Source organism: Ciconia boyciana, chromosome 1, assembly GCF_034638445.1.
Source record: "Ciconia boyciana chromosome 1, ASM3463844v1, whole genome shotgun sequence".
In the NCBI taxonomy this organism is placed as follows: Eukaryota; Metazoa; Chordata; class Aves; order Ciconiiformes; family Ciconiidae; genus Ciconia; species Ciconia boyciana.
The window spans coordinates 174,717,672-174,742,370 of NC_132934.1; the positions used below are offsets into that span (position 1 = coordinate 174,717,672).

Genomic DNA, 24,699 nt, shown 5'->3' on the forward strand with positions numbered 1-24,699 from the left:
GTGCTTGGCTTGTGATATGACCTTGTTTAAGTCAAGTTGGATTATGATTTTGAGGGTTTTGTCCTTTTATTGCATTCCTGCCAGTGTGGATCAGGGGGCAGACATCTACGGAGGATTGTAACCATTGCTTTTAAGTTTCATATAACAAAAATACAATATATTTTAGAAGTGTTATTTTAGTGGTTGAAGATAGCTGTGGTCTTTCTGCACCTTCAAACTTCAGAAAGGCAATGGAACTAGGCAGAAGGGTGGGTTAGACTTTGCCTGTTAAAGCCTGGTCTACTGCAAAAGCCTCAAGCTTTGCTTTAAAATCAATAAATAAAGAGATCTTTATATATAATGAATAAGGTTGTATTTTCAAGTAGTCACTGCAGAGCTGCCCAAGAGGCTTTGCTCAGAATTGCGCAAAATGTCTCTGGCCCAGCAGCTGCTCAGCAGCGGTCCGCAGGGTTTGCATCCCGGTGGCTGCGCAGATTTCTGCTCTGCTTGGAGCTGCTGTGGGATGTTTCAGGTGCATTGATTTTGCAGTAGTTCTTGAATTAAAATCCTATTTATTAAAGAGTTTTTTTGAAACAGGAAGAATAGAGAATTGCATAAAAAAGGATGGCAGCAACCTTCATGTGAGGTGGTGTGTGGGGGAGTAAGGCGGCCCACATTGTAGTGCAGCTTACAGGAGAGTAATTAGCCTAGAATTGACAATATGTGACGAAAATGTGGAATATTTAAAATACCGGAGTTCTTTTCACAGTTCATGCCATTAAAATTACTAAATGTCATTGTAAAGCAAAGGTGGATCTTGCTGGTGTTGCCTAGATCACTCCTCCATGAAGAGATGGGTGGTGATGATGGGTCTGTGGTTAGTAAATTGTGGATGTAGGTGAAAGCTGTGTTTAAGGGTCTGCTTCAGCACCTATTGACATAACGCGGTGCAGTAGAGTGCCTGTTAAACTACTTCTGAAAGTTAATAGATATCCCCTTAAATTTTAGTTAGTAAACGTGTTGGTATCTGTCATTTGTATTACTTACTGCTGTTGATTGTAAGGCTTGGTGTGTTACTTAACTTTTTAAAATTCATTTAAGTTATACAGAGCTTAAACTCTTCCTGTGAGGAGTGTTGTCCTGTAACTGTCGGTTTGGTTTTTAAAGTTTGGGCATTTGGGGGGGTTTGGGGGTTGGTGTCTTTTTTGTTTTTTTAATTCATTTTGGGAGTGAAAACCAAAAAACTTCACCTTGAGAAGTTTAGCCAGAGCTGAGAACAGAGACAGCAAAAACTAGCCTGTGAGCATAAAATGACAAATTGCTTTATAATGCAGGCACAGACACCCTTGGTTCCTATTTCTGGTATTTGACATGCGTGGCGTGCCGGTGTTCCCATGCTGGGAGGGAGAGGAGATGCTCTACCAGCAGCTTCTCAGGAGGAGCAGAAATGGATGCTGCTACCTCTTGTAGTCTCCAAAATGTGCATTGTAGACTATATGAAATAAAATGATGGAAGCAGCCTGAAGATCTAGGTGAGAAATTTTCCTCAGTTCTGGCTGCAGCTGCGTTTAGTACCTCAGGACTGCCAAGCCTACAGGTAGGACCTGCCGTGTCTGCCTTGCTGAGCGCATCCACTTCAGGGAGCAAACTGCGGCCGTGGTGCGAGCGATGCCAGGTCCCCGCATGCCAACCGGCCAGGGTTGGCTCCCTCCGTACTGCGCTTGCTGCAGGTGTGCTATTGTCTTTTGGAGTTTGGGTGTCCTGCTCTACCTTTGCAGTGCTCCTGTTGCTCATTATTGTTGTTGCTGGAGATAACTGGAGGCCTATCAGTGTCATGTTTCCATGACGTGTCATGTTTCCATGACGTTTCAGTTCCATGACGTGTCGTGGGCTCTGGCGTGAGGCTGCGAGCAGCGGTCTGAGGGGGCAGGCTTGGAGGGCTTGGTAGGACCAGTCACACTGGTACAGGTTGGTCCACACTATTATTAGAAAAGCCTGGAAGGATCAGTCCCCCAAACCACGGGCCAGTTTTGGTTTTGGAGGAAGCTGGCTGGAGCAAACCAGACCAGAGCTGGGAAGAAGTGAGCTGAGCATATTACTGGTTTAGCTTAGATCAGGAAATGCTTCCATGAATGTCCTGGCCTGGCGTGCTTCGGTTTGCCTTGTAGCATGGCCTTGGGCTGTGCAAGCTAGGTGGCTTTTGGAAGAAACCAAACTGGGAGGTGTAGTTCAAAAAGCTTACCTAACATGCTCTGATTTCTCATGGGCTGTTGAAAGACATAGGCTGTAGGTATCTTCAGCTAAATTGAGAAGATCCCTTCCTGTTGCAACAGTGGTGGTTTGCTGAGGGAGATGCAGACTGATGGTTCTGCTAGGTGAACGCTCAGGGACCTCCCAGGTGAGATTGCATGATGTCCCTCTTTGTTTAGTGGTGTTTCCAAACCAGTTTCTGTTTTAAACCAGCTTCTTCGGTTCCTCTTTCAGCCTTGATACCCCTGGGGGACTAGTCGTAAGTGATGGGACATAGTCCACAGGGAGCTAGACCTCAAAGGCCTGGATTCGTTCCTTTCAACTTCAGTCATTTTGCTGAAGGCTCCTGTCTTCCACTAGTCAGCAGGCAGCAGCAGGCATCTCCAGAGGGTAGTTCTTCCCATGGGATTTCTGTGTCCTCCCTGGAACAACAGACGACATCTCTGCCTGTGAGCTATGCTGGTACGGACATGGCGCATACACCAGGCTCCACTTAGCTGGACTCGTTCTCCAGTCCTTGGATTTTCAAAGCATCCCTGGGCATCCCTGCTCTCGCAGCCTGACTTCTCTGCTGCGGCACATTCTCGTGGGAATGAAAGAGCAGTCACTGAGCTCGTTTCACCTTTTATTCCTAGAGCACTTAGAGAACAATTATACTAATTCTAATAATGACTAAATTTATACTACTCCAGAGAGGGAAGCGCAAGGCATTTAATTTCAAAGTTGTTTGACAAGACCATTTTGATGTGTGTATTTTCAGAAGTATGACACAAGTTTCCAAAGTGCCTAATGGGAATAAAAAATGTTTAAATTCATACTCTCAGGTTTTTGGTTTCCAAGAAGCTGAATACTGTTCAGTTCTGTTGGGCATGATCCATCAAATAAAACAAGTTTAAACCAGAGATTTACAGGACTTACTACTTCTGCTTGTTTCTTAATGACCTGTTTCTGGTCATTAGTTATGAGGATGTAAGTGTTTGCATGGAAAAAAAGATGCTTCTGTTGTAGGAGGTATTAATTCTCAGTATCATGACGCAGCACGGCTAACTGCATTTTAGAGTTAATCTTTGCTTTTCAATGAGAAGGGAAAACCCCATGGTTCTTGGTCTGCACGGCAATGCTGATTAAGATACATGGAACCAGAAATTGAAATACTACATATGCTTTCTCATTTTCCTTTTCCTACATATCTGACAATAAACATTTAGTGCTAGAAATAAATGCATTTGGATTTTAGTATTTTTGACATGCTGTGGAGAGAATAATGTCAAACAATGGCAATTTGTCACTTCTCATACGAAGGCGTAGAAGAACGTGTTAGAATTCAGTAGCTAGCATGTAAGGAGAAGGCAGTTATTTTAATACTGATATCCACTGCTAACAGACCTGAGTAATGATCCCAGTGGATATGGTATTTCATATAACCAAGGACATGTGTCTAAGAGAAAATAAGCTCCTGGTATTAATCTAAATCTTGACCCAGTCTTATGCTTCTCACACGGTGCTTCATGTATACTCCTGGTGATTCATTAAGTCTTTCTTGTGCAGAGGTTCGGTGATGAGTCAGGAAAGGGCAAGTTTTCTGCTTTGGGGCTGTCACCTTCTTTTGAACTTTGCTATTTACTTAGGGTTTGTTGTTGTTGTTTCAGTTCAGTTTGATAGCAGTCCGCTACAGCTGTGATTGCTGTGGTCAGCTGTGATGGACATGTGGGCATAGGTCAAGTGAAAATAAAAGCCTTGACTTTCAGACGTTATAGGTAAACATGCACTGAGTTTCCACCTTAATTTCTAAGTAATATAGAAGTGTTTCAGTATTTGTATTAGCAAAAAAACCAAAACCCCAAACCAACATATCAAAACAAAAACCCCCAACAAAATAGATGTCCTAGAAATAGTGAGATTCAAAACATTCTTTTTGCTTGGCTTTATTTTCCTGTTTTTAGAGGAGATGGTGCAAACCCCCAAACCCAAGCATTTGGAGTGAAGTCCGAGTTTCATTTAAAACTATACGAGCTTGGCCTTGGTGGTTATGAAGAGAGATGACAGTAAGAATCTCTCTTGCAAATTAAGAAGTAAGGAGTTTCTGTTGGTCTTGGAAGATGAAAATTAACGTAGATGCGTAGGTCGTCTTATTAAGTGCAGTGGCACTGAGATGATGTTTGCTGAACTACTCTTTGGAGATTTACATAATGGATGAGATACAGGAGCTCCAGGCAGCATGACAGTGGAGTTTATTTTATCACAGAATGTAAAACAAGTGAATTGCCTTAATCTCTGCAGAAAGCAAGGATAATCTTTTTTTATATGCAGAAAGAGAGCAAGACAGTTCATAATATCTTGGCTATTCGTGTACAAGGAGCCAAACCTTTCTTTTGAATAATCTGGATCCCTTTAACTATCATACTGTCTTATTCAGGACTTTTAAAGCTCTTCAGGAATGGCAAGCAATGTGCATCTCTCTGTGAAAATATGGCTTTTACGCAGTAAAAATACACTATCTGCTGATAACTTGTGGCTTGATAAGAGGCTCATAAGAGGCTGGGTAATTTTCCTAATTGCTACGTATTTAAATATAAAGAAAGCATTTATAAACCAAGCTCACCTTGGTAATAATAGTAATTTCAAAAGTTTTAGAACCTTCATAATTTCAAAGTGGGTGTATGCTGGAAAGAAGTTTTAATATTAATATGAAGAGGTTTCAGGCTTTAATTTACTCAAACCAGTTCACCCACTTTGGTTGATGTGGGTGGCTTTTTTCTACCTCAGCTGATGATTCTTTTCAGCATGGAAAATGGACAAAGAAACACTGAAAAAGTAGAATACTTAAATGTAGATGGTAATAACAACACCCAGCTCCTATTGTGTGCTTCTCAACCGTGTATTTGGCTTCAAGCAAGAGTTTGGCTATTACTTTACTCTGAATACAAATGTGCCATTACTCTTTGATCTGTAGCAACAGTTTGTTATGATCAAGGCTACTTAACCACTTTTGCCTGAAGGAAAAGATTTACTGTTGGGCATAGCAGGTTTCCAAAAGAGTGAATGATGTCCTTAGTTTCTGGTTTCTGTGAGCTATATGCAGCTTATGAATCCTTTTGTATTAACCCAATGTCAATTGCTACTTCTTTTAGGAAAGTCTGGGCAAGTAATTAATCATACAGCGTTGCACAGAAACATGGGCATTTATTTGCCTAATATGAAACCAGGTTATTGGAAAAAAGGGGTAATTTCATGAGTGTAGCGTTCCATGAGCAGGGTTAGTTTCTGCTTTTGTTCATGAAAAAACTTAAAATATTTCCAGTGATTTTTCAGTAGTGATGGACAATACCTAGTCAGTCTACTAAATATGCTGTGCTGCACTCTTAATTCCAGGATGCAGGCTGGGATTAGTTCTGCCAGATTTACTCTGAATACTGGATAGTGATTATTATTTATCAGTTGATGTACAAAGCTAGATTTTTCTTTTTACCAGTTTCTTTTTCTGGCTGGGTTTCTAGTAAACCAGTTATTTTTGGCTAGTCATAAGTCTATATCAGTAATGGTTACTGCAGTACGCAAGGGAGAGCACCAAAGTAATAACCCATTTGCTTATATTTGCTGGGGTCTGTCCGCATTGTGGCCTGGTGGGATCAGATACTGAGGAATGTTTTATAAGGACAAACAGAGTTGTTTTCATCAGAAAGCATTTAAAAACATTGAAATTCTTCCACCGCAGTGGCTCTGAACTCTCCCATGTGGGGATCTTTAGAGTAAATAAATAAAAGATCACACCAGGCAAATGTGATTTAAAGTGTCTGTAACTGTTCCCCAAACGGTGCTAAAATCCTAAATAAGATATGAGCAAGGCAAGCGAGGGGAAAATTTCACTTCAACCTCCAGACTTGCCAACACACTACGTAGCTACGTAACACCAGACCTTAAGGACACAGAAGAGGATCCTGAAGAGTTGCGGTGTCTGAAGGAGCCCCCTGGTTAGGACAGCTTCTTCACGCCCTGCTTCTCCACTGCTTACCCTACTTTGGGATGTGTGTACATTCGTCTAGGAGAGAAGTCTCTCATTTTTAATCCAAACATAAGTGACCTAAAAGTATTTGCCTACGTGCGTATCTAGTAAGTCAGGAAAAAAAAGGTGTTTTTCCAAGTGTGGCTGAGATAATGTTGCATTTGCTCAGGAACCTAAGTGCTGGCTAGCATGGCTGTGGTTGTTTTGTTATACTGTTGTTCATGTAGTTTAAAATCCTGAAGCTTTCAGTTGGAAAATTTTACAAGTTATAAAAATTTTACAGGGAGAAAAGAGTAAGCATCTACTGCTTGTTGTGCTGTTGCAGCATGGAAGTGTCTGCCTCCTTCACTTCTTTCTGAGATGACAGCTCAAGAATGCTTATTACGCTTAAACTGATGAACCCATATTCCTTGCTAGTGAGGAGTGAAGTTGGGCATTTCCATCCTGCATCGGCTTGGACTGCTTTGAACCCTGAGGGACATTCAGGTAGCCAGCCAAGATTTCACCCTGCGTGGTTGCTTGTTACTAACCTCTTTGTAGGCCATTCAGCATGATGAGCAGGTGAAGTACTTAACTAGTGTCCGCCTCGCAAAATTTCAACAAAAATTATCTAATCCAGGCATAAACTTTTACATATGACCCTAGAGCAGTTGTATGGCAGCTGATGATGGTAAAAATCTGAAGGATTATTTGGTAACCTATGTTAAAAGGCTTGCTTTGCCTGAGTAGGGTTCTACGGAGCTTGATAACATTATTAACAGTGATCTCTTGAATTAGTCTAGTAGTTCCTCAGAGCTGATCAGCGGTATGATTTCTTTTTTTTTCTTCCCAGTTTTAGTGTATTCAGGTTAATACTTAATTTTGTGTTTTAGAATAATAAACATAATCCATTGGTCTTGAGAGTATGCTTTCAGGTTGAAAGTAAATTCAGAGCTCTGCTGTTTTTCAGGCAAATGGGCACTCAGAGTTGTCATTACTTAAAAAAAAAAAAAACCAAACCAAAAAAACCCCAACAACCCACAAAAACAAAAATAACCAACTCCTCCCCCCAAAAAAAACCAGCACACAAAACAAACACCCCCCCCCAAAAAAAAAAAACCAAAAAAAACAACAAAACCAACCAAACAAAAAACCCCCCAAAAGCGAACACCCCCCCCCCCACCTGAGTGTTTTGGAGACTAATTTAAACTTAAGAATAAATGATGATAGACTTTCACAATTTTCACTTGAGTGGAGAATTTATTATTCCAGGCACCAAACAGGTGATAGAATTGCCATACTTTTTTCTGTAATTCTTGAAATGCATAATTTATTGATGTCTTCTATTGATGTATTGATGACAGCATAAAGTATACCACCATATACATAAAGCATACACATGCACACAAAAGTTGGATGGAGGCTCTGTGTTGATTGCGCTGAGCCAGGGGATGGACAGCTGAAGAAACAGCACCAACAATGACATAGCCTTGGTGCTTTTCATCACAAAACATGAGCTGGGTACCTGACATAGATTCTTTAAGCTGAAGTCCTGTGAGGAGTAATTTTTAAGAAAATCCTGAAAGAATTCTTAGAATTCTTTTTTACTTGATATGTGAACTGGTGACTTGGCATGAGCTTTCAATGTGAAAAGCATTCTTGTGAATCATCTACATTGATTGAGGGCATTACTCCACAGATTTGTGTCCAGCAGCATTCAGTGTCTGATAAACACTGCTCTTGAAACCACTGTGGCTGTGATTTTAGTGGTTAGAATATTTTAGTAATGTTTATTGAATTTCAGCATCCAGAATGATGATCGAGGCAGTTTGTCACGTTATTAATGTTACTGGTCCAGATCTCTTCAGAAAGATGCAGTACACATAACACTCTATGCCTGTGCAGAAATCGTTGCTTAAAAACATGAGCAGCTTAACCCATCCAGTTCTTTTGATGCAAAGTAAATCTAATAAAAGCATTTTATTCTATGTGAGACATAGCTAGTGTGGACAGGAAATTGTTCTCATCATTTTACACAGTGTAAGCAAGCCACGTGTTGGGAATAAATATGTGATTTATACAGGCACAATTTCTTATTATGTCCTAATGAGAAACGTTAAATATATTAGTATGAGTCAGGGCTTGACACATGCTATAAAGGCTAGGTGTGATGCCAAACAACCAATTATCTCAGTGCATTATTTCTTGAAAGCCTTGACATGGGTAAGGTCACTATACATTTTTAATGGGAGCGTGACGCTAGGTTATAAAAAGATAATACAAATAACAATACTTTGTTAGATCTTCCTGCTGTGCGATGTATAATCAGGTGCACTGACTTAAAGAACACTAATGAGGATTTAAAGACCCAGCAGGGGCACATTTAGCAGTCACACACAATTCTGTCAAATGCTTTTGCATAGGGCACCTCATTCAAGGTAGAGTTCAACAGCAGGTAGGAATGCATAGTTTTATTGTATAGCTTTGTGTAATACTTCTATATATTTTAGTGAGCATAACAATAACTTGCAATGTTCAGGTGTTTCCCAGGCACTATTGTTTGGCTGTGATTTTTACCATTCATGAAATCAGCCAGGAATGGTTGCACGCATGGACAGACTGTATTGCTGCATTTTCAGCGATCGAGTAATGGCTGAGGGAAGCAAAGGAAGAGGGCTCTGAAGGTATCATTTGAAGTCCATGCTAAGCTGTAGATGTCATGTGATGACCATGTCGTTTACCTCCTGGAATAAATCACAGGGAGTGAAATGCTGCAGAAGAATAGACAGTGGCCCACCTAGCTTTAAGGTCCCTTTTTGGCAGTGATCCATACCAGGTACTTGGTAGAAGAATGTAAATTCATTCTTGAGTGCGAGTCTTGAGACTGGAATCCCATGATTTAGAGCTGGTTTAACTTTCATGGTTTTGGCATGTATTATACTTCAAGAAAAGACATAGGAATATAAATGTGGCTGTTTTCTGTCAGAGCACAGGACCGTCTACCTTATATGCTTTCTCTAACAACAGTCAATAACAAAGAGATGCTTAGGGAGAAGATGTAGCAAGGTTGTGTGTGGGCAATGGTGTTGCCCTGGTACATCCTCCAAGTTTGCAAAAAATCTAGGGCACAAATACTTCCATGGCTAGAGGTTGTATCTGTATTTTTGTGCTTGATAGCTGTTGATCTACAGATTTGTTTAAAAGCCCAATTGGTTTTGAACCAATTTCTAGCTCATCAGACAAGTGGACTTGTCAGGAGACCTGCTTCTCTAAGTGAGGAAGTCATGGCTTCCAGTGCAAAACCCATGGATTCCAGAGCAAAAAGGCAGCGTATAGCAGGAGGTGGAAGCAGAGACAGGCTACAAAGGCTGAACACAGAAATACTATGCAGGCATGTAGGGATGGTGTCAGAAAAGCCAAAGCTCAGCTGGGGTTCAGATTTGCAGGGAATATCAAAGGCAACAACAAGAGCTTCTACCGCTACATCAGCAGTAAAAGGCTGGACAAGGAAAATGTGGGTTGGTGGGTGAATTATTGACAGCGAACACTGGTAAGGCTGAGGTACTCCATTGCCTTCTCTGCATCAGCCTTCACCTGCGTGGCCTTCTCACAGACCTCTGTGCTTACAGACAAGGTTCAGGAAGCAGAACCACCCATCATGAATGAAGAGCAAGTCCCAGGGATTACCCGAGAGGACTCAACCCACACAAGCCCATGGGACCCACCTGCCTGCATGCATGGGTGCTGAGAGAGGTGGCTGATGTCCTTGCAGCACCCTTCTCTACCATGCTTGAAAGGTGCTGGAGACCATGGGAGATCCCTGATGACTAGAAGAAAGCAAATGGTGCACTCCTCTTCAGATCAATCCAAAAGGGTGATCTGGGGCACTACAGAGCAGTCAGCCTCCCTTTGGTCCATGGGAACAAAAAAAAATAATCATAGAGTGAGTCCTCTGGGAACAGGCTGCTGGGCACCATGAAGGAGGAGAAGGTGTGTGGGAACAGTCAGCATGGATTCACCCAGGATAAAGCATGCCTGACCCACCTGATTGCCATCTGCAGTGTAAAGTGACTGGAATATTGGATGAGGGGAGAGAAGTGAACATCATTCACCTCAGCTTCTGCAAGACTTTCAACAGTGTCTCCAACAATGTTCTTGTATCTGAGTTAGAGTTATTACAGCCTGGATGGGCGCACAGTCAGATGGTCAAAGACTGGCAGGATGTGTGGGCTCAGGGGGTCTTGGTGAGTTCATAGCCATGTGTGGTGGGAGAATGAGACGCACAGCATTGAAAACAAGAGAGGTTCCGGCTGGGTGTGAGGAAACCCTTGGGTTTTCCCCGATGGGGGCTGTCTCCTAGCCGAGCAGGTTGCCCAGAGAGGAGGTGCCATCTCCATCCTTCAAGGTTGTTGAGACCTCACTGGCCATAACCGTGAGCAAGCTGGTCTGACCTCTGAGCTGCACCTGCTTTGAGCTGGAGGTTGGACTGGAGACATCCTGAGGCACCTTCCCACCTGAATTATCCTGGGATCCTAAGAAAAAAAGCATTGGCTATAGCATTCATTGTTCCCTGAATTTTTCCAGGGTTACATGATTATTTCATACTGTAAAATGATATGTTATAAATTAATTACTCATTTACTTTCTCTTTCCCCTAGACACATACTCATGTAGTTTGTTTATAACCTTGAATTTAATATATATGCCCAGTTTGATTGACTGTATATAGCAAATTTGATATCTCTAAATTTTAAAGATGCTGTAATGAAAGTTCAAAGCATCTGTTAATGTAGTGCTATATGTGCTACTCCTATATCTCTTTCTGATGTTTTTCTGTCATTTTTATGGCTATACCCATAGTTACTTAAAATACTCTTTAATTTTTAAGTTATGTGGTTATTTTAATTATCGGCAATAGTTTTGTTCATGTGCAGTACAGTCTTTTCTGAACATGTTTGAGGAATCGCAACTTCTCTGAGAATTTGTGGGAAATGCGTGTTGGCGACATTTGAAACTTGTTAATTAGAAATTCTTAACACTTAATTAGAATTACCTTTAAAGTGGACCCTACTTTCACAATAATTTATTGCTTGTGGAATCTAATTTGACAGTTTTGTACATAAATATTTTGGTCATCCTGTCTTGGGTAAGAAAGTGCCTTGTGAGCAATCAGGAATCGGCTTCTATCTAGAAGTTGATGTGAGCAGTCTGAGAGCGATATGTTATTTTAGACAATTGTTTCACGTATTTGGTGGATACTTAGAAATTCTCATTCATGAATTGAGGTGCTTTATAATTCATTCACTAAGTGAAAAAAAGTAAGTTTTCCCTTTTTTTTTTTAAATATACTGAGTGCTACTCGCCAGCTTTAATATTAATATTTTCCCAGGAGTTTGCACTGATGCCTCTGGGGAGCGGGAAACCTCAAGCTGATGTTAAATAGAACAGAGATCGGGTTGCGACAAGATGTTAAACATTTGCAGTTTGGGAGTTTCATCAGAGCATCTGCCCTTCCTTTTGAAGTGCCAGAATAAGCAGTTTGTTTGCTCCATGGCGAGAAGTGTATAAAGCAATTCCCGTTCCTCCACGTGCACGTAAGGTGCTGTGCAAAAGGTGCGGGGAAAGGTGATGGAGTAATGCTTAGCTTCTGGCAAATGGTCTGACTTTTTCATCTGAGTGTGCAATCATTCAGCTTTATTTAATTATTCTTTTGTTATTTTGGCATGTGCATGAATCAAACAATCTTCACATGCGGTTTTGCAAACACCGGCACTCTGGCTGTGCTTCTGCGCCGGTGGAGCTGCTGGGGCGAAGGTTGCAGTTACAGCTTTTCCTAGCAGCTGGAATAGGGCCGTCGAAAGAACGTTTTTGGTTTCATCGCTTATTGCCTGTCGTATCTATGACTTTGAGCATGAACCGTGGCAGACGGTTTCTGAGGTCCTGTGAGAACTGGCTGTGCTCCTTGCAGGTGCGTCCTACGATATCTGGCGTTGAAGGGTGCAGCTGCAGACAAGGATGTTCTCCTCCTCCTCCTCCTCCTCTCAAGGCTGCAGTGAATTTGCTCTGTCCCTGTAGCTGGCAGTGCAACAAACTGAGCTGGAAACAACTGACTTCTGGAAACAAGGGGTTATCTTATGGGTGCCATATACTGCTCTGTCTTTAATAGTAAAAAAAACCCAACCAACCAAACAAACAAACAAAAAACCCCAACAAAAAACAACCAACAAAAAAACAAACACAAAAGTTTTTTAAAATTTCTTGAGAACAATTGCTTGTGAAATAAAAATAAGGCTTAACTGAATTTTCTAAATTTTAGCAGTTACATTTTTAACCCAAAGGGGTAAACCTGGCTTATCCCGGTTTCCTTTTAGTTCTGCCTATATGTTGGAGCTCTCAGATAAGTGAGAAACTTCTGCTAGCCAAGAGCAACATCAGCTGCTTAACACTTCTGTGGCCCAGCTGCTAGAAGGCAGCTAGGCATATTTAATGGCGACATTACCTTATATTGCTCTTATTCAGAGCATATAGTTTGTAATGTCCATGATTTATAAGAAGTCAGCTTTTGGTGCTGACAGTCAATTTATCACTATATTTTATCCTAGGGGAGGGAACACAGCACCTGGAGGAGCAACAGTTTTCTCCCTGAGCTAAAGGGTTGGGGATGATCTGCCGGCCAGTCTGCTCCAGCGGGGCATACAGTATTTTTGGTAGCATGTTTGCTTTCTTTGAAACCCAGGATGGTAAGGCCGAGTGTAATTTATGGAGGAAGTGATGATGTTCAGGCCTGTGAAACCTCCTATGCAGTTGTTTCACTGTTCCCTCCAGGGCTTTGCAGTCGTGGAGCTGAAGGTGCTGTCGCTTTGAGGTGATGGCCCCTTTGGGCTGCAGGCAGTGATGGAGCCAAGAGGCGGCATCTGCCTTCTTGGCAAGGAGCAGCTATATTTGGCCATTTGGCCTGCCACACGACATCTCGGACAAAAATTTTGGACTAAACTGTGGCTGCTGCTACATGCTAAATGCTCCCTTTATTCTCCAGCATGCAGGGCCCATGTTGTATCTGTCTTCATGGAAGCAGACTTTGCATGTTGGCAGGGGGGGCGAAAGTGTGCCAACCAGCTCCCCATGCCTTCAGCAGATCATTTTCCTACCAGAGCAGGTAAGGGCAGAATTCAGAGTAAAAGTTCAGTCACTGTGTATTTGCTGGTAAGCTCCTGGGCAATGTCATTCAACGCTCATTTGCTCAGCAAATATAAAATATTTGCAATTTAGGCAATTAACAGATACAGGAAAATTTTGTCAGATGGCGGAATTATTCCCCTGTATTGATGGCGCATACTCCTTCTAGTACCAAAAGTTAATTAAAAACATGTTGTGGCCTGAGACTTACTTTTTGATTATCTAAACTTTGATTTTAGTTTTTGGTAAAAGCAAAAGACCAGGGGACCTCTTGAATGAAAACCTGACCTGAAACTGTTCTCATCAGCTGTTCATGTAATTTTTTTCTCAATTTTAATAATTGAGGCAACAACCCATGTAAGAGTAAAAGTAACTTTTAAGTAGTATACGTATTAGTAAATTTTGATCAGTCTATGATCAAAATAGGACTATGAAAATTCTTTTACATTTCCCATTGCAAATTTTTTTTGGGGGGAGGGGTGATGTTTGTTTTTAATTTTAAGCCTCATATTCTTCAAACTCTTCTCCAAACTCAAGGACAGTTGACATAAGATAGCATGAAGCTACTTTGGAAATTGAGTACTAGTTTTTTAAAGCCACTTGACTTGTAACTGTGTCAAGGAAAAGTGGCAGTCTAGGTCAATTACTAGGGTTTTTGTTTGTTTGTGAAAAAGTCATGAATTTCCACTTGATAGCAGTCTTCACTACTTGTCTGTGCTTTGAGAACCCAAAGGAAACTATCAAGAATTTATTTTACTGTTATGCATCATGAAGTGTTATGAAAAAGTTTTTTTTTAATTCATTCTGGTGTCAAGATAAATGCAGTGCATGCTTTTTCCAGACTTACCCTTTCTTAAGTATATGTCCCTCCTAAATGATGTCTCTTCTTTGGCTCTCCCTTTTTCTGTTGTTTTTGGAGGGGCTTGGGTTTTTTTTGTTAAGCAGGACTTCTAAGTATAAGATAAAGTCCTCAAATACTTAATGAATACATTGCTATTCACAAAAATCTTATCACATATTCTGTGAATGTTGTATTAGAAGGAAAACAGTGAAGCCATTAACGTTGGTAAAAGTTAAACGTATGGCTCTGGTGTAATTACTGTTACTTGTAACATATTGTGTCTGAATTACGTACTATAGGAATGATCGGTAATTCTTTGTAGAGACAGCTAAAAGTGGCAGGAGAGCCGAGCTGATGTAAAGGGATTTTAAGCAGTCTAAGCTGACAGGGTTGCCTGCTGAGTCTGAGAAATAGCAGATTGGCCTCTAGTTGCCAATGTACTTGACAATCCTCTGTCACCTGGAAGCTGACCGCATCTCTTCGGTTCTATTTATATTTGCTAAAACTAATCTAAACCCAAAACAAACCAAAGAGACTTTAGAAGCAAAATGTGAGACCTTGGTTCTCTTCACTGAATATTGTCTGGACTTGAACTTTTTCCCTGGAGACAGATTTGTAAATATATATAACGAATGACAACATAGCTACCTCCTTAGGGATTTGGCTACTTAACAACTTTTGGAAACCTGCTGTCTGCAAAATTAGTATTTTATTTTTTTTTTCTTCTAAGGGATCTAGGCACCGGAATAGGAATTCAAGAAGCTTGTGTTTCACATGTACATCTTTGTACTGGTAGCAGCAGGATACAGCCGGACATGGTCTGGTATATCAGATGAGGATCTCAGCAGGACGACATGAGCTGAAGGCCAACCATTGCACGTGCTTCTTGGGCATTGACAGCATCGAGTCACAGCTGCTGTCAAGGTCTGGGCTCTACCTGGCATGCACAGTTGTAATAAGAGACCACACTCGGAGACCTTCTTGGAAAGCTTAGAGCTATGATGCCTCTGTGATCACTGGATGCCATGCAGATGCATTTCTGTGATATATATACCTATACCTAGACTGCCCGCCTCCCACGGCCTCCTATGGCGCGAGGTGATGTATGGAGTTTCATGCACTGCATTTGGGTCCACCCTGAGCTCTGTTCAGGGCTAACAAGCAGACCAGAGAGACGTATGTAGATCAGTGAGAAATAACCTTGTTGTTAGCTTTAATTATTCTTCACACTCATGTGCTGAGCTGCTGTCCTAGCATATTTCCAGAAGTACATTGCTGTGGTGTTTTAAGCTTTTGTTGTTTAGATGAGACACAAACAGCAGCTTGTATGTCCATGTTGTTCACCCAGGCTTCTGCAAACTCTGCGTTCTCTTCTCACTAAAGGAATTTCATTTTGAATTGGAATGAATTCAAATCAACCCCACCCAGTTTCACATGAAAACAGTATGAAGTTTAAGGCTTCACTCTACTTTTTTCTTAAGAAATTGTTTTGGTTTTCCTTGAAGCATCAATAAATGCAAATGTTTCTTTTATTTTCTGGTGAATTTGACTGGAAATTCAAGTTCGGAGTAAAATGCAGAACTACCAGAATCTCTGCTTTCATTATGAACGTTTCACACAGCTATAGACATAATTACATATGATGAAGATCTTATGGCAAGACATGGGCTGTTAACCCCGATTCCCTGGCAGAACTCCCAGTTGAGTGATTATCTTCTAGCCACATAAATTTACTTTTATTTTCTATTTGATAGTTGTTTCCTTCACTTTTTGGAATGAACTGCTCTTATACATACTGTGGCAATGTTAACTGGTATGCTTCACCCTAGAGATAACTACACTTAAGTGACTAACAAATCTCATTGTATGATATATAAAGGACTTATTTGGAAATTAAGGCCTTCAGGAGATGGAGGTAGTAGGCAATTGAGTGATTCTTTCCTGTGAGAATTTGGAAATACAATGTTCTCCTTGGCTTCCTCTCCCTATGGAGATAGTTATATTTGAGAAGAGATGGTAATCTTTCATTCTTCTTTTACCCCTTGAAACAAAGAGAGAAAACAATTTCAAACTTTGGAAATCGTATCTAGTCATATCCTTAACAGGATCTGTCATATCTTCAAAAGCTTTGCCTTGACTGGATCACTTCAGATTTTTTGCCCTGGGGTGTTATGCTGTCTCTTGCTTTGACTGATGGATAACTTCAATATAATAATGTAAGTAATGAGAATAATATGAGTTTCGGTATTCATATTCAGAAAAATCAACAAGGTAATCTTATTGCTAGGGCATATAAGTGACATAGGCTACTTCATGGTTAGTTCAGTGATGTTTCTAAGATATCTGTATAAAAAAGGAAAACTTAAAAATTTGTGTTTCTGAGCTATCAAGAACACTGTTTTCGCAAAAATGACTCAAAATTTTGGAACCATAAAATGAGAATATATGATGAATTAAGAAATTACTGCATGTGCAGAAAACTTGTGTAAAAATAACTAGAAGATGAGGCAGGGAAAGCTGTAAGTCATAGCTTTGACACTCAAAGACTGCTTAAGGGCTGTTCTTGGCTCTTAGCTGTTCAAACGTACTCCCCTTAAACTTGAAGCTTTTTACTGTAGCTTGAATGTTGAATTTGAGACTACTCTTCCCCCAACTGATGCTTAATTTCTCAAAACTGAAAGTGTGTCATGTTAGAAGTTAAGTTTGTATAGAAAAGTAAAGGAAGAGTTGGAATGAAGGAATGAAGCTGGTCCTGAGAAGAAGGGAGTGGTGGGGGGAGGAGTTTTAGTTTTTGTCTTTGTTTCTCACCATCCAACTCTATTTTAATTGGCAATAAATTAAATGAATTTTCCCCAAATCAAGTCTGTTTTGCCTGTGACGGTACCTCATAAGTGATCTCCCTGCCTTTATCTCAACCCATGAGCTTTTCCATTTTACTTTCCCCTGTCCTGTTGGGGAGGAAGAGTGCAAGAGTGGTTAGGTGGGCGTCTGGCAGCTGGCTAAGGTCAACCCACCAGAGTTACAAAGCATTGAATTGTCAGCTGAACATTTTCGGTCTCTCATGGAAAAGTTCAGAACCATCAGTGGCTTTATCTTGCCAGCGCGCAGCTCTTCAGTGTGACTAAGTAAGCCCATTATCTTCATTAGTGACAGCAGTAACTAGCATCATCCGCCTCGCTTCTGTATATCTCTTGTGTTCATGAGATGAAACAAGAGGAGGAGACTGTCTCGCACAGGAACATAAATGTTTGTCGATCCATGCAGGAAATAGGAGATCTGGGTTCTGGGTGCTCTGAAGCCTGAGCTCACTGCTTTCTTCCTGGGGTTTCGTGGGGTTGCGCCCATCACAGTCTGGCCAGGTCTGGCAGAGCATAATTTCATTTCTGATTCTTTAGTACTGAGCAGCTAGACATGAAAATCGTGGAGAGTGGGAGAGACAACAACTGTAGTGTGGGATGGGATGTGCAGTTTCTGTCATCTTGTGCTTAGAATAAATTATGGAGGGGATTTAGGGGTGTCTTTGGTGTCTCAGGACAGGAGGTTGTTTGTGGCTACAGCTCCCCTGTTGTTGTTAAAAGTTTGCAGTGTGATTCTCAAACGTATGGCTTGGCCAAATTAAAAACTTGGCTACAAAACCACAGCTCTTCTCATGGATGGAGCCAAATTTCATAATAGTGTAATTCATAATTAAATAAGCACTGCAGGATGCTCGGGGGTTTTGCACCAGGAGGAGATACCAGTTTTTGTTTTGTTTTCTCTCTTCCTCTAAAGTAGACAAAGATAATTTGATTAAAACTTGCAACAGAAAGTCATCTGCATGAAGAAGATGCCAGTTGCAGTTGCAGCGGTGCTGTACTGAAAATGTAGGAGGGGGGAGAGTCTTGTTATTAGACTGATTGGCATAGCTTCTCAGAAGAGCTTGTAAGCCCGAAAGCTTATCCGTCTTCTGTAACAACTGCTCTAATAGCAGTTGCCCATACGGACATGGGTATGATTTGTGTTTTTAATTAATCTTTCAAGGGAATAAATGTCCAAAAGTGATTAGTGACAGGCTCCAACGGATGGCACCGACAAAGAGAGGTTGATCTCTTTTAGGATGAGTTAGTTTATTGATCCAAGAGAACAGATGTTTTGGTAAGGTCATGCAGTGTTTGGCTTGATTATATGCTCAGTTTAGGACATATATCTACTAGGTAAAACAACCTAGGTGGGCGACTGGAGTCCAGCAGGTGGGTTAGGGTGGGAGGTAGGAGAATAAGGCAGGAAGATCTGTCTCACGAATTCAGGTCACCTTCACCTGGGCGATGTTGGGAGCTGGAAGTTAGCTTCCATAGTGGATGGAGAGTTGAGTGAGCCAGGAGGGGACTGCGGCTTGAAAAATGCGTTGACTCAATACATTTTGGCAATCTCTGCTGGTGGGACTCCTGAGTATCATCGATTAACAAGGGGCACTGGAGCAGCCTGGCCTCACTCAGGTGTGGATGCTCCATCTGCCTGCCTGACCAGAGAGGCTCCCGGGGGAACTCGGTTCACACCCCCAGCCCCAGCGGGGATGAGTCAAACCTCTTTGCCTTAGATGACTGCCCACCGTATGCAAACCTCGGCAATTGCATCCTATTTGCTGAATGGCTTTGAACATACTGTAGCGCAAACGCTGGTTATGGCAGGAGAGTGCAGTTTGGAGAGATCAGCTCTTCTCGGCGCGACTCTTGGGCTAAACATGTCATCCATACGTATAGCACATGGGCTGGATCTACTCAGCTATTACCAGGCAGCGGATGCCCCAGGATGTGTCACACAGTGTCCTTCCAATTATAAATGCAGAAGGGATCAAATAGTTTGGAAAGAATCTACTTCTGTGATTATTGCTACTCTGAATTATAAATGACCCAAAAGCCAGAGCTATTCGCTGCATTCACTCTTCAGACCGGCACTCAAAAGGCAGAGTGCTGCTTTTAAGAAATATGATTTTAGAGAACAAAAGGGGAAGCGAGCACTATGAAAATTTAGTTAAATGTAAATGTGTTAAATGGTACATGAACTAGTCAGGTTTTCATGATTTATCAGTTTTAAACTTCAAAGGCTCTGGTTAGCTTGCATTTTTAAAACTAATGAGTTTATCACAGCCAGTGGGGAAAAATGGTTCAAGTATATCAGCTGTAAATTGGTACAAAGCACTAAAAGGGACATTAGCCTCTAATCAGATTCTAACAGTTCATTAAACCTGCCTTTCCTCGGCAGCGCTTTGTCTTCCCCCCTCCTCCTGCCTGCACCTCCTGCGCAAGCCAGCCTCGACCCTGCGTTCAGGCGGGTAAGACCTCCTCAGGGACACGAAGCAATATCAGCTCATCCTTCTTTGTCTACGAGCTAAACAGCCTAAGGGATGCTTGATGATGGTATATTCCTGATCTTGCTGTAAAACTCGACTGTGCCGCGTATAAATCAAGGAGGGAGAGGGACCTCTCTGCTTGCAGAAGAGGCGCTGGGGGAGCCAGGAATGCCAGGCTGGCTCCTGCTCTCGCTCCACCCCAAACCACATCCAAACTGCTAGAGCTCAGTGACACCCGAGATCTGCTTCTGATAAGTAGACAGTGCACCACCCATGCTGGGAAGAGGGATGTAAAGCCTGGAACAATTTCAGCCAGCTGTTTTGTGGCATCAGAGTCCCTCCTGCTCTTTCCCCACCTCATGCCTCCAACGCTGAATAAAGATCAAGCTGCACAAAATAACTTGCTGAGAAGACATACGAAGAGCATTTTTTTTTTTTCCTTCTTCCTGTTGTGTCAAGCTTAAAATACAGTAGATACACAGTGGTAGCATAGCATGGACCGGGACATGTCAACAGCTTGACCTTTCTTCATTCACACATTTGAATGTGGAGGCATTCTGCTGAAAATTGTTTGATTTGAAATTTTATAACTTAAGCGTTTAGAGCTTTTTATGAACTATCTAAATCTACTGTTTAAGGAAAAAAATAGAGATTGCATTTGCATTTGCTGTTGCATTTGCTTATCTGCTTTACCATCAAGTTCCTGCCTGCCCTGTAGTATCAGACCGCAGCTCTGTGCTATAACACATGGGTTCAAAATCAGGGTGATGGGGATTTTAAGCAGGTCATTTGCTCTGCCTGTGGCACCATGTTGGAGCAGGGGCATATCGGTTTCCCTGCTTTTCAGTGTGTTTTGTAAATTACAATAAAGTAAAGGAGCATACAAAAATAAACAGTTGCTGCTATATTTATATGCCTGACAATGAAGATCCTGGGACAAGGTGCATGAATTGGAAAAAAGAAAATGTTTGAAGTAATTTAAGGTTTTAAAATGTATTTTGGAAGCTTCATTAGGACAGGCCATTTTTCTTAAAATTCCCCTGAAGTAGCCATGATAAGAAACAGGGCTATGAACATATTCCTTATGAATAACGGCACCACGCAGTACTGAACTGATCTGCTGCCCATGAAGCACAGGGAAGGTGTTTTTTCCATTACAGTGCAGTTATTGAGGACTGCGAGGTAACGGTTAGAGCGGAGGTGAGTTTCCAGTCTCGAGTGATGCCTTCCAGATGAGGCTGCAGATAAGTAAGTGACTGTGAATGAGTCACTTATAAGTGATACGTGCTGTAGTTTCGCTGTTTGAAAAATAGCTGGACGTCTTCGTATTTCTGTACCGCTAACCAAGGTGTCTGGATTCGTAAGGTCATTTTCTAGCTTGAGGGATAAAATGTCTTTTATTCTGTCCATGTTGTCCAAACTAAATGGCAGCTGAAGGGGACAGCTTTCAAACACCAGCCTTGAGCCTTCGCTGGAATAGAAAATTGACTCGGGTTGAGGCAGCGTTTGAACGGAAGGCACAAGAGGTTGTTTTGCATGTCTTCATAAACCGCTCCAGCAACAGCGGGATGAGACATTCAGAGCAGGGATGTTGATTCAGGGAGGCACAGTTCTGCAAATCTCACTTCAGATTGAAGCTCTCAGCATATGTTGCCCATTACTACAAGGACAAGGCATGTTTTTAACACACTTTTTAATTTCTTTTTTGTCAGAAGTGAGTGCATGGAGATTTTCATTGACAAATGCTGATAACTTTACAAGATAATGAATGATATGAAATCTGAGGAGTTGTTGATGTGTGTTAATTTATGGTGTGTGTGTGTACAGGCCTTCACTATAACTTCTCTGAATTCAAGTGTGTGCTTTCTCTAGGTAATACAGAAGTACAAATGTTTTGATTGAAATAAAATTTACCTAAGTATACTGCCAAAAACCTGAAGCTATTTGACATCACTGGTCTCCTTTTCAATTATAAAGCAAGGAATTTATATACGTGCACCTGTGTGATTAATTTCAAATTAAAAAACAGTAATTGGAGATGATTTTCCCTTGTTGCTTACAAAGGCTTAGTTCTCTTTTAAGGATAACTGAAAGTATAATTTACTATTTTAACAGAAGTAGTAACTTGGTAACTACTCCTTGAAATTAATATTACATCTTTGTTAACTTTATTTCCGCTAAAAGAAACTTACTTACTTCTACAATATTGTAGAAATAAACCTGTGAACTAAACCCAGTGTTTTTCTTTTTTTTCCCTTTTTTTTTTTTTTACTTAACCTTGTCCTTTTTTGCCTTAGGACATCAGCGCCTTTGAGAACAGAATGTTAATGCTTGATGGGATGCCGGCAGTCAGAGTCAAAACAGAGCTGCTGGAATCCGAGCAAGGGGTAAGCAGAGGTTTCTGTGTGGCCTCACTCTGCAGTGTGCTGGTGACCCTTCGTGAGCTTCTCTGTGGTTAGCTGTCCCTCCCGTTGTATTGTCATTTTCTTTTCTATGTTTTTCTTCATTTCTGCCATTTTGGAGCTCATTTTCTTGGGAGATGTACCAGTGAGCATCTAGTCTCCTCTGCTGGGAGCACAAAACAAAACTCTGCGGAAGATGTATTGAAGTTATCTGAGATAGCCAAGATGCTGTTGGTGTAATTTTATTATTATAAAAAAAGGTGCAGTTAAAAAAACCCCAGGAAAGAATAATGGATTACGGTGAAGAAGCCAAATTCATATGTCTGAGAAGCCTATGCATATCTTTGTTGTTCTGCCTTCTTGGGATATTTGCCTTACTGTGGTTGTTTCGTCCTTTATATGCTTGTCCTACTCCATTTTCTGTTTGTGCAAACCTGCTCTCATTCTGGTGGAATACACTTGTTTATCATTACGATAAGAGGGCTAGAAGCTTCGGATGGTTAAATCTGGTATCATGTTGACTGCTGAATACAGGACAGAGATCACTAATAGGATTTTGAATTTTTTGCAGAACAAATGTTTGTCATTGGAGTGGTAGATTTTAGGAAAACAGAAGACTACGTTTTTGAACATATTAAGGGTATTTTCTTATATATGTGGTAATAATTACATCAGGGATTGTAGATTACTATGAGGGCATCTGTATTTAATGGATTTTGTGTTACCATGAATCTTTATTTCCTTGTGTGCATCTTACGTTATCGCGAAGAATCCAAGCCACCTTACTGCTCTGAAGACAGATGCCTTCAGCAAGCAGAGAGCATAATAGAAGCAGCAATGCTATTGCCATGTAGGGATGGGCTTTTGCCTCCTTCTGTTAGTTGGCTTTTTTCCTTCCTGCTATTTTCTCAATTATTTAATTGAGAATTTAAATGATATGGAAGAGAGGGAATTAACTTTCAGGATGACTGAATTTGAAAGACTTGCCAGGATATATCAGTTATTCAGGATGTTTTTGAGGCTAAGTTTGAGAGAAAAAAACCTGACATTTAATGGAGTTCTTGCTCATCTCTGCCTTCTTGAGAGCAAGTACCCTCAGAAAATACTCCAATACAGCATAGTTTGAGGGAACATAAAAGTTGGACTATTGTATGAGCCACAATGATAAAAAGACAGATCCATTAGAGGTAATTTTTAATACCTTCTGGATGCTTTGCATTATGTCTTTGTATGTAACATAAACCTTTCGCTATATTGTTCAGAAGACAAATGTTTTATTGGTATTTGCCTTTGTCTAGTTTAAAATAAATTCTATGCACAATTCATATTGCTGGGTCCTTTATGAAGAATACTTCCTTTAGCAAAGTGTGATTTGATTCTGGAAGACTTATTTGGTGTCTTAGGAACTGGAAGGAAATGAACAATTTATATAGTTTTTTAATTTCCTTAGGGTTTTTTTAATAAAATTTTACGGACTTCTGTGTAAGCAGAAAATGATGTAACCTTTTTCTTTTCCAGTGACTGAGCCGTTGGACAAAGAGCTCGGTTTGATTTGGGATTTTATGTGCTTTGGTACTAATTAAGTAGTGTCTGGTCAAGAGTCTCTGGCACCTTTATGACTCTTCATTAGGGAACAATCAATAAATACAAAATGAATTCTCCAGTTCACTAACAGAGGAGCTAGCCATTAGGATGGCAATGTTCCAGGAAACAGCTTAAACTCTAAAGAGAAAGGTGGTTGAAACAGATGTTTTTAGCATGTGCTTCAGAGACTGTTTTGAATATGTAGATGTTGGTAGACATAACAGGGACAAGTGTTTGAAGGATGTGATTACCAAAACCAACACATGGAGCTGTTTGGGAAGATGAGTATCATAACTGGGAAGCATGGAGTGGGAGCTAAAGTATGATCCATGTAGTATGAATTTGAAATGGCGATGTCTGTTTGCGTTACTATAGTGCCCAGAGTCCCTAGAGTTGCACCTCCATCGCAGCATATGTGGATGCAGGGAGATATGATTTCTGCTTTGAAAATTTGCAAACTCAGGTGGCATTTTGAGTCTTCTGAAGGTAGTGGCCAAAGCTTCATCACTTAGGATGCTGAACACCAGACAAGCCTAGGCAAACTTTTCCAAAACCCGTAGGAAGACAGCTGGGTTTTTTGCTGTTCCTGCCTGGTATCTGCTATTGGCTCTAGGTTTGCTGCAAGGGCAAAAGCGAGACATGGTTTAAGGCTTATGAAAATAAACTTTCATCTGTGGTTAGGGGATCCTGAAGGCAATGTCAGTTGTGGAGGAGTGAAACCAACAGAGTCTGAGCACCGGTGGCCCTTGACCAGGGTGGTGAGTGCTGAGCAATCAGACCAGAGAGCACTGAGTTGCCATGCCTCGCTAATGAGGCTTTGGAGGAGCTGGGATAATATCATCTGATCTTTTGTCTGAGAAGGGCTACGGGACCACTTCGAATTGTCTCCTGTTTAAGTCTGAGCCCATATTTCAAGTAAACGTCTTCTTGATTTAAAACCAATTGTGGTGAAGAACCTCCCACAGCTATGCTAGTAGTTACCTGTTCTTGTTGTGAAAGCATGCACCTAATTTTTGATCTGAATTTATCTAGCATCAGCTTCCAGCCCTTTCCAGTGGCAACAGAAAAATTCCCTCATGGTGCTGTGTGACGATCTCGCTTAGCCCTTTCGGGGCCAGGCCGTACAACGTGTGATGAAGCGAGGGGGGTTGCTCCT

General features: G+C 41.2%; 1 protein-coding gene across 23 annotated transcripts in view; it reads left to right on the plus strand.

Moving 5' to 3' along the window:
* The window catches only part of KLF12 (KLF transcription factor 12), a 258,752-nt gene that overhangs the window by 75,777 nt on the left and 158,276 nt on the right, over positions 1-24,699 (plus strand). For 11 of the 23 annotated variants that reach the window (XM_072850068.1, XM_072850073.1, XM_072850064.1 and 8 more), the window contains one exon: positions 21,855-21,944. The exons of 5 other annotated variants lie outside the window; for them this stretch is intronic. In XM_072850068.1, coding sequence (XP_072706169.1) covers positions 21,855-21,944 — 90 coding nt within the window. Of the gene's footprint in view, positions 1-14,958; positions 15,327-16,356; positions 16,445-19,469; positions 19,540-21,854; positions 21,945-24,699 lie in introns of those variants that run through there. 7 more of the 23 variants (XM_072850061.1, XM_072850063.1, XM_072850075.1 and 4 more) reach the window with 4 other exon arrangements.